This window comes from Psammomys obesus, unplaced genomic scaffold, assembly GCF_907164565.1.
Source record: "Psammomys obesus unplaced genomic scaffold, mPsaObe1.curated_primary_1811, whole genome shotgun sequence".
NCBI classification, from domain to species: domain Eukaryota; kingdom Metazoa; phylum Chordata; class Mammalia; order Rodentia; family Muridae; genus Psammomys; species Psammomys obesus.
The window spans coordinates 33,415,626-33,425,705 of record NW_026585644.1 but is presented as its reverse complement, the minus strand read 5'-3'; the positions used below and the strand labels follow the sequence as shown (position 1 = coordinate 33,425,705).

At 39.0% G+C, this 10,080-nt stretch overlaps 1 protein-coding gene across 2 annotated transcripts in view; it reads right to left on the bottom strand.

Annotated features, from left to right (window-relative positions):
* Hadhb (hydroxyacyl-CoA dehydrogenase trifunctional multienzyme complex subunit beta) overlaps nt 1-10,080 on the bottom strand; it is a 37,168-nt gene that overhangs the window by 13,421 nt on the left and 13,667 nt on the right. For both annotated transcript variants that reach the window (XM_055626403.1, XM_055626410.1), the window contains 3 exons: nt 9,277-9,321; nt 5,451-5,550; nt 852-939 (listed from right to left, as the gene is read on the bottom strand). In XM_055626403.1, coding sequence (XP_055482378.1) covers nt 852-939; nt 5,451-5,550; nt 9,277-9,321 — 233 coding nt within the window. The remainder of the gene's footprint in view (nt 1-851; nt 940-5,450; nt 5,551-9,276; nt 9,322-10,080) is intronic.

Below are 10,080 nucleotides of genomic sequence, written 5' to 3'. Positions count from 1 at the left end.
TATCTATCTATCTATCTATCTATCTATCTATCTATCTATCTATCTATCTATCTATGTAGTGTTCTGCCTGCATATGAGCCAGGAGGTCAGAAGAGGGCACCAGATATTATAGATGGTTACGAATGGTTACAAGCCACCATGTGGGTGCTGGGAATTGAGCTCAGGACCTTTGGAAGAAGAGCCACTGCTCTTAACCTCTGAGCCATCTCCCCAGCCTCCTATAGGACATTTTTAAAAAATTTTATTTATTTTTATTTTATGTGCACTGGTGTTTAGCCTGCATGTATGTCTGTGAGGGTGTCTGCTCTTGGAGTTACAGATAGTTTTGTGAGTTGTCATGTGGGTGCTGGGAATTGAACCCAGGTCCTCTGGAAGAGCAGTCAGTGTTCTTTACCACTGAGCCATCTCTTTAGCCCCTTACATGACATTTAGTAGTTGCTAGGGATCCATCCAAACTCTGGTCATTCATGCTTGCTCACCAAGTGCTTTCCAGCTAAGCCATCTTCCCACCCAAAGACTTAGACCATCTGGAACAGGGCTTGACAGCTATGGTGAGGCTTGAGGCTGCAGGACGCTGTCCTCATGGGAAAACATCCACGCAGAATTACCTAAGGAGGATAAAATATGCACCTCCTCCCACTCACAGTCCCAGTAACAGCTAGCCCAGGATTGAAGAAGAATGCAACTGTCTCTACAAGGCATGAAAACCACTCTAGAAAATCCCTAACTTTTATATAATTTCATCTTTATAAAAGCACAAATGAAGAGCTCTGTACTGAACATTTACCTTTCTTAAGAATAGTTAAAAGGAATAAAATTAGCAAGCAACTCTGGATTCCATTTCCACATACCTGTGGTCATGGCTTGGTTTGAAGAGATACAAGCCATGGTGACAGTGTGAGCAGGAGTCTTGTCAGAGAAGCCAGCTCCAAGGGCAGCCTGCAGGGAATAGTGAAGGAAAGAAAATACACACATGAGTGAGGCTCTGAGCATTACTCTGCCTGGTGAATTATAAAAGGCTTTAATTTTAATATTCTACAAAGCAATGCTGAAAATAAAATTAAGCCCATCACAAAATGACTTACTAGTTTCTCTTCTAGACATTGAAAGGTACTGTCTTAAATTCCTGGTAACAAGTTTCTTTTCTCTTTAAAGATTGTTATTACATTTATGTGTATGTGTGAGGCACATGTGTATTTATGTGTATGTGTGAGGCACATGGGTATCAGGACATCCTTTTATCATGTGGGTTCAAGGGATTGAACTCAGGCCATCAGGCTTGATAGCACATCCCTTACAGCCAAGTCATCTTACCAGTCCTCTTTTTGTTTTCATTTTCTTTTTTTCTTTCTGTAATACTGGGGATTGAACCTAAAACCTTACACATGCTCAACCATATCTCTTACCACCGAGATATATCCCTAGCCCTTTTTACTTTTTATTTGAAACAGGATTTCACAAGGTGGTCTTGAATTCATTCTGTAGCCCAGGCAGGCCATGAACTTGTATTCCTCTTGCTGTAGCCGCCCCAGTATTCAGGTATGCAGTCTGGGGACTATCAAGTCCAGCAGCTTGGTAGCCATCTCAAGTGTGGTATACAAAGCTATAGTATTCTTCAACCTCATTTAATTATTAACAGTGCTTCAAAGCCTTCAGAGATATCATGTAATTTTATCTTACTTAAATTAACATATAATTGAAAGAGTGATGAAAGTGCATCATGGGGTGGGATTTTCATGTATTAATGACGCTATAAATCCTAGCAGCAGAGCAAAAACATGAAATGTTTCTATAGAATTGACCATTACAATCAAAACAAAACCATAACCATTTATACAGAGATTCCCATGGTTATACAGGGTTATAATACAGGTCCCTGTCTGCTCTTTACTCAGCTCTCTTACAAAGCCACACTGCTGACCTAAAAACAAAGTAAAATTGGAAAACTTGCCAAACATGGAGACATTCCAGTCAATAAAAGAAACTTTGGAGAACTGCCTGACTCACAAGAGAACCTTTGCTGAATAAGGGTCAGGCCTGTTTACAACTACAAGAGAAACTGTCCAGAACAATGATATAGGAAGTGACTCCAATCAATGTATCTTTAAGAGCTCTGAGAAAATTTTAGGGCCTCCTAAATAATCTAATGAAAGTGTTCCTAAGAGGCAGGTGGATCTCTGTGAGTTCCAGGCCAGCCTGGTCTACAGAGCAAGTTCCAGGACAGCCAGGCTACACAGAGAAACCCTGTCTCAAAAAAACAAATACACACACACACACATACACAAAGAAAAAGAAAGAAAAAAGAAAAGAAAGTGGCCTCTAATTTCATGACATAAAATCAAACATGAAATGAGGACATCTATGCTTATTTTTACACTATTTGTTGGGAAAATTTATGTTGCCAAAACATTCCATTCTTGTTAATGTAAGAAATGTAGTTACACGTAGAAAAAAATTATTTTAATACTAAAGCTTTACTTTAGTGGGTAAAAGCTTCCAACTCCTCCCTTATTATGAAATGTAAAACTCCTTCACAAGGATTTATTTTTAGTAGTCTTTTTTTTTAAACTATTTAATTATCATCAGAATAAAAATTGCCCAAGAGACTGGTGAAATGAATGTTGCAAATTCCAGGTTAAAGAGGCTTCATCTCTCTTAGCTGACCTTTGCCTTTATACTTACACTGTGTGTGATATTACTTGCCATCTGTAGGAGCAGAAAGCTGTTCCTCTTTTTTTCCCCCTTTAATTGTATGTACATTGGTGTTTCTGCATGTATGTCTGTGTGAAGGTGTCAGATCCCTTGAAACTGGAGTTACAGACCATTGTGAGCTGCCATGTGAGTGCTGGGAATTGAACCCCAGTCTTCTGGAAGAGCTGCCAGTGCTCTTAACCACTGAGCTGTCTCTCCAGGCCCACACTTACTTTTGGATACACCAGTAAGACCTTATTCTGGTGTCTCCAGGGAGGCCTGATACTAACTGCCTAAAGGACTGGGTGAAAAACCACTTCCAGGCAACTACATGACAACTTCTCAACCTGAACCAGCTGGAAAGGAAATCAGCAGCAGGTGTTGGGGAAAAGATTCAACAGTGGGACAAGGGTAAGGGCACTCAGGTCAGAACAGCTCAATCCTCACGAGGGCCACTGAAGCACGTTACCCTTGGCCCCAGCTGACCCACAGGACTAATGCCGACTAATGAGGCTTTAAATAGAACTGGTAGCCGGTGACCTCTGTCCACATTCTTCTATTTAAAGATTGAATCACTTTCAAGGCACCAAGGAGAAAGAAAGAAGTTAGTTGAAGGAGAAGTACATTGAAGTCTTTCAGCAAAGTCAGGTTTGGTAGGGCCACAAAGCCTTTTAGGATTTCATATTAATATTAGCACAGGTCCTTGTGGGCTGGAGAGATAGCTCAGAGGATAAGAGCACTAGCTGCTCTTCCAAAGGTCCTGAGTTCAATTCCCAGCACCCACACAGTGGCTCGTAAGTCCTTATAAAGAGATCTGGCACCCTCTTCATGCAGGCAGTTAATGTACACATAAGAAATAAATCTTTTAAAAATATATTAGAAGGGTCCTAATAAAACGCGTTAGCTGGATTTAGTTATATTTTAAGTTCTACTTTTTTTGTAACAGTCTCATCACCTCTATCTTTCTCCTTAGCTATAAAAATTAAGAGTCAGGTGTGGTGCTTTAATTTTAGCACTCTGAAGGCAGAGGCAGATATATCTCTGTAAGCTTGAGATCAGCCTGGTCTATCTACTGAGTTCCAGGCTAGCCAGGGCTTTGTAAATGAGACCATGTCTCAAAAAAAAAAGTAATAATAATAATAAAATTAAAAATATATATATATATGGAGTATATGACTGATATATCATATCATATTATATATTATCATATATTATATTAGTATCATCAGTATCATATTATATTATAATATCATACTGATGTTATATCATAATATAATACAGAAGTTGCAAACATTACGAGCAACTTGATGGTTTTATGTAGCATGAAAACCTTTTTTTTAATAAATTTTATAACACAGTTTTTCATGGACTAATGATACTCTATCGTTCTGTTGGATTATAATTTATGCAATCATTCTATAGTTGAGCAAGATAAGTATTTCTTCCAAGATTCACCCACGTATTTTATCCCATAACTTTTGTCTTTTTATACTAAGCCCTGGAATCTTATTAGGTGTGTGTAAACTGCAGACAGGGCAGAAAAGCAAGCACTGCAGGAGGACATATGCCTCACCCTGCTCTCAGCTTCCTCTTCCCCAGCAGCACCAGGCTGCTCACTTTGTGGGCTTGTGCAGAGCTGCCACTTCAGCTGTTCTAACATTTGCTCCCTGGGAAAAGTGTGACAGCAAATGCTCTTGATCTGCGCACCTGCCCTTCTATCTTGGCTGACAATAGAAGTTATTATCCTCACAACTATAATGAACACAGAAGCACAGAGAAGAAATAAGATAATATGCTTGAAAGCCAACACTATCCAAATAATTGAAACAAAGCCCAGAGGACGTGTTTCAACTACTCACTGTCAGATACCTGTGGGATACTCACACTAGTTCCAAGCTGTCATTATCTCCATTGCCCAATAAACAGTACATGGGTGTGTGCCAACTAGGCTAAAGGTAAACTGCTATGAAATACTTACATAAAAAAAAAAACAAAACCCTGCCTACGTGTCACCCAGTCAAAGGTAGCAAATTATAGGCAAGGCTAACTCCAACTACAAAAACCAAGTAGCTACAAAATGTCAAAGTTTAATTGGAAGCCATGACAGCTAACATTACAAAGAGTAGCATCAGACACATTGCTATACTGTTTGTCTAACACAAGAGACAAATAAACTAACATTTCATAAACCACTCAAATAACTTACCTGACTTATAGAAAATGCGTATAAATAATAATAATATACATCATCTGACTTGATGTCAAATACGTGCTTAGTTAATGCATCTTGAGTTTTATGACTTTAAAGTGGTAAATTCTAGGCTGGGACATGGTAGAGCACTTGCCTAGCATATGCAAGGCCTTGGGTACGATCTCTAGAACCCCCCCCCCCACACACACACACAAAGAAATCAATGAATAAATTATTAATTCAAATTCAAATGGACTTTTTGCAATTTTTCTTTGGGGGGGGAGCATGGTTCTCACTATCTAGCTCCTGATGCCTGAAACTCACGGATCTGCCTGCTTCTGCCTTCTGAGTGCAGACACTAAGTGTGCCAGGAAGCCTGGCTCTGCTGCTTTGGATAAAAAGTCCCACTACAGCCCAGGATGAGCTAGAACTTACTACACAATCCAGGCAGGACTTGGACTCCACAACAATCCTCCTGGCTCAGCCTCCCAAGAATAAAACACAAGCATCAGCCACTTTGCCCAGCTGTATCAACCTAGTTAAACAATATAAATTTTGTTTTACTTACCTCTCTAGCCACATTGCTTGTCTTTACTTCCTGAATAACTGTACCAAAGATGATATAATCAACAACATCCTTTGGAATATTGGTCCGATGCAACAAACCCCTAAAAGCAGAAATCCAAAGAAACGAAACAGTTCATACATGAAGGTACATCAGAGAACATCACATAAAACACTGCACATTTTAAAACAGGAAGCTCTGGGTTGGAGGTATAGGTAAGAGAGAGAGCACTCAGCTAATACATACAAGGTCCTTGGCTCAGTCCTAATCACCACAAAAATACAAAGATAAGTCTTTCTCTTTGAAAGGCCAAACACAAACATTTAACAGCTTATCAAAGAGGAAATGAGTGAAGAGTAATATGAAAAGTCAATATTTGATGGTCACTTGGTAATGAGACATTGGAAAAGAACAATCAAAACTAACTTGGGCAGGTGGAGTTAGCTCAGTGATAGAGCACTTGCCTAGGAAGCACGAAACCCTGGGTGCAGTCCTCAGCTATGGCAGGGTGGGGAGTAGTGGTGTTAGTGCATGTCTTTAATCCTAGAATGCAGGGGGCAAAAGAGGGTGGATCTCTGAGAGTCCGTAGCCACTGTGATCTACAAATCAAGTTACAGGCCAACTAGAGATACATAGCAAAGTCTGGCTCAATAAACAACAAACAAACAAACAAAAAATAAACTTGGATCCAGCAAGAAGGCTCAGTGGGCAAAGCACTTGGTGCAGAAGCTGGATGACCTGAACCTGATAAAGGGAGAAGAAGAGAACTGTGAAAAGTTGTCCTCTGACCTCTACATGCTCACTGCGGCATGTACTTCCCGAGCAAGCAAAAAACAAATAATAAACTAAAAATTACAAAATGATTTGAAATAATAATAATGTTAGCTAATATCACCAGAAATCAGCACAAAGAGAAGAGAGATGGATATAAAAGATCAAGTATAATTGTGGAAATGCTACATTTTAAATATTAATATAAAGGCGTAATTTGAATAATATATATATTTTTTAATTCTGATCATAATATAAACAAGAAGCAGTAACATAATATAAACAAGAAGCATATTGCAAATGCAGACTTGGTATTTTCAGTTGCCCTTGCCTTGGAACAAGCATACTGAAACATGCCTATAATCCCAGCACTTATGATGCTAAGGCAAGAAGATGGCTGTTAAGTCTGAGGATAGATAAACACAGAAAATACATAACAAAACTCTTGTCTCAAAACACACACACACAAAATAAAATAAATACCATTTTTCATTATAGAGATAAGAGTTTAAGAAACCTCATCAAAATAGGACATGAGTACACATTTGTCAAAACTCAAAAGTGAGTTATATAAAATCTATATGGAGCTGAAGATGTAGTTCACTGATAGGAGAACATTTGCCTAGTACATGCAAGGCCTTTGAGTTAACAACCCCATCACTGAAATAAAGAGAAGAGGGAAGAGGAAGGAAAAGGAGAATAGGGGAGGGGAAGGAAGCAGGATAAAGAAGCAAAGATGGAAGGAAATCAGAATGCTGCAATACAAGAACTCAATAGGGAGACAGGTTGGAGCACAGTTCACAGTGTCAAATGTAGGGCACAAACAGAGGCCCAAGAAAACAATGTTGTATTTATGATCACAAAGTCCCTAAAGAGAAGCTTCCGAAGCATAACTACATAGAGATTTGGGAATGGAAATGGTTATTGTGTAACTAGGGAGAGTAAATAGATTTACAATTTCCTCCATTATAAAGCTACTACTTTCCCTTCTTCCAAGTCCAGAGAAACAATGCTACTGACATTTGGCAGGAAGAAGAAATGAGTGATAATGAGCAGAAAGGTTAAACAAAAGCATTTCCTACTAGAAAAAGACCTTCGGTTGCTTGGAGACACTAAAGCAAAACCTCACTGGAAATTTAGTCTTACATAGACATACCCATACATTTTTTTCTTTTTTAAATTTTATTTATTTATATTTTTTTATTACAATTTATTCACTTTGTATCCCAGCTGTAGTCTCCACCTCATCCCTTCCCAACTCCACCCTTCCTCCCTCATCTCCTTCCATGCCCCTTCCCCAGTCCACTGATAGCAGAGGTCCTCCTCCCCTTCCATCTGACCCTAGCCCATGAGGTCTCATCAGGACTGTCTTTCATAGTCTTCCTCGGTGGCTTGATCAGGCTGCTTCCCCCTCAGGGGGAGGTGATCAAAGAGCCAGCCACTAAGTTCATGTAAGAGACAGCCCCTGTTCCCCTTATTAGGGAACCCATTTGGATACTGAGCTGCCACAGGCTACCTCTGTGCAGGGGGTCCAGTTTATCTCCATGAATGGTCCTTGGTTGGAGTATCAGTCTCAGAAAAGACCCCTAGGCCCAGATTTTTTGTTTCTGTTGCTCAACTCGTGAAGCTCCAGACCCTTCCAGGTCTTTCTATCTCCCCCTTCTTTCTATAAGATTCCCTGCACTCTGCCCAGAGTTTGGCTATGAGTCTCAGCATCTGTTTTAATACCCTGCTGGTTAGAGTCTTTCAGAGGTCCTCTTGTCTTATTTAGGCTCCTGTCTTGTTCCTTATTTTCTCCTTCTTCCAATATCTATCCTATTTGCCTTTCTGAATGAAGATTGAACATCTTACGCAGGGTCCTCCTTCTTGCTTAGCTTTTTTAGGTATACAGATTTTAGTATGATTATCCTATATTATGTCTAATATCCACTTACAAGTGAGTATATACCATATGTGTCTTTCTGCTTCTGAGATAGCTTACTTAGGATGATCTTTTCTAGGGCCTACCATTTGTCTGTACATTTCATGATCTCATTGTTTTTAATTGCTGAGTAGTATTCCATTGTGTAGATGTACCACAATTTCTGTATCTATTCCTTAATTGAGGGATATCTAAGTTGTTTCCAGATTCTGGCTATTACAAATAAACCTGCTACAAACATGGTTGAGCAAATGTCTTTGTTGTATATTTGAGCATGTTTTGGATACATGCCTAGGAATGGTATAGCTGGATCTTGAGGTAGCACTATTCCTAATTGTCTGAGAAAGCGCCAGATTGATTTCCAAAGTGGTTGTACAAGTTTACATTCCCACCAGCAATGGAGGAGGGTTTCTATTTTTCCACATCCTGTCTGCATGTGTTGCCACTTGAGTTCTTGATCTTAGCCATTCTGATGGGGACACACACACCAATTATTCATCCATTCATCCATCTCAATCTCATTTCATTACATCTAATTTAAATTTACTTGGTTTACACATGAACCTTCAAGTTTCTTTTTTTTTATTTTTATCATATATATATATATATTTGCTTCTGTCTATGTAGATGAAGCAGGTAGATTGCGGTGAATTTGAAGTCCATTTGGCCTACATAATGAGTTCCAGGCCAGGCTGAGAATATTATAATAAACACCATCTACACAACCACCAAAAATATAGTCATGTCAAGATGTTACATGCTAAACTTACAAAATAAAGATGCTTTCCATTCCAAGGTGCCAAAATTTAACATATATGGTTAAAATAAAATTTACTCTTATTGTGACACACATCTTTAATTCCAGCAGTTGGCAGGCAGAGGTAGGTGAATCCCTGAGTTAAGGCTAGCCTGGTCTATAGTGAGTTTCAGGTCAGTGAGAAATATATGGTGAAACCCTGTCTCCAAAAAAATAAAAAACCTTGTAAAGAGCTAGTTAATAATGTTTCTTAATAATGTTTCTTGCCACCAAAAATTTAACATAGCCTAGATATAAAAATTCTACAGAACATTTACTTCAAATGCAAAACCTAGAAAAAAATATTTTAAATGAAAGAACAGGCAACTCCATTTACTTACGAAAGTGCAGCTCTAGCCAAGTCATGTGGCATTAGGTCTTTGTACCTGAGAAAAGAAAACAAGTAAGTTAAACCTTTTGGTTTAAGCCTAGAATTTCAATAATTTTTTTTGTAAAAAAAATTTTTTTAAAGATTTATTTATTTTATGTGTATGAGTCTTCTATCTGCATTTTCACCTGCCAGAAGAGGGAATCAGTTCACATTATAGATGGTTGTGAGCCACCATGTGGTTGCTGGGAATTGAACTCATGACCTTTGGAAGAGCAGTGCTCTTAACCACTGAGCCATCTCTCCAGCCCCCTGTAAAAAATTTTAAATGCATACAGATTATCTAACATATGCTGTTGAAAATGGCATTAATCTTACCCAGGTCAGTCTATCAGTTCAAATGAAGAAATAGTGTGACTTTGCTATCTGTCATCTTAAAAAAGTCTGACAAGCCCTAAACTCCTACAGAACCTGATGAGTGTCTGTCTGACAACATACATGTTCTAGCTGGGAATGGCGCTCAAGGCACCAACACCTGGGAGCAGAGGCCAGAGAGAGAATTCAGGGCCAGGCCAGCTACGGTAGGAGAATCTGTCTCAAAAACACCAACCAACCAAACAAAACCAACCCAAAACATAAATATTAAAAATTATTTATACTTTACTTTATCAGTTGGTACAGCGTATGTCAAATTCTCTCTAAAACTAACCTTCTCTTGCAGGAGGTAGTGCACACCTTTAATCCCAGTGCTCAGGAGGCAGAGTCAAGTGGATATGTGAGTTGGAGGCCAGAGAGTGAGTTCTAGAACAACCAGGGC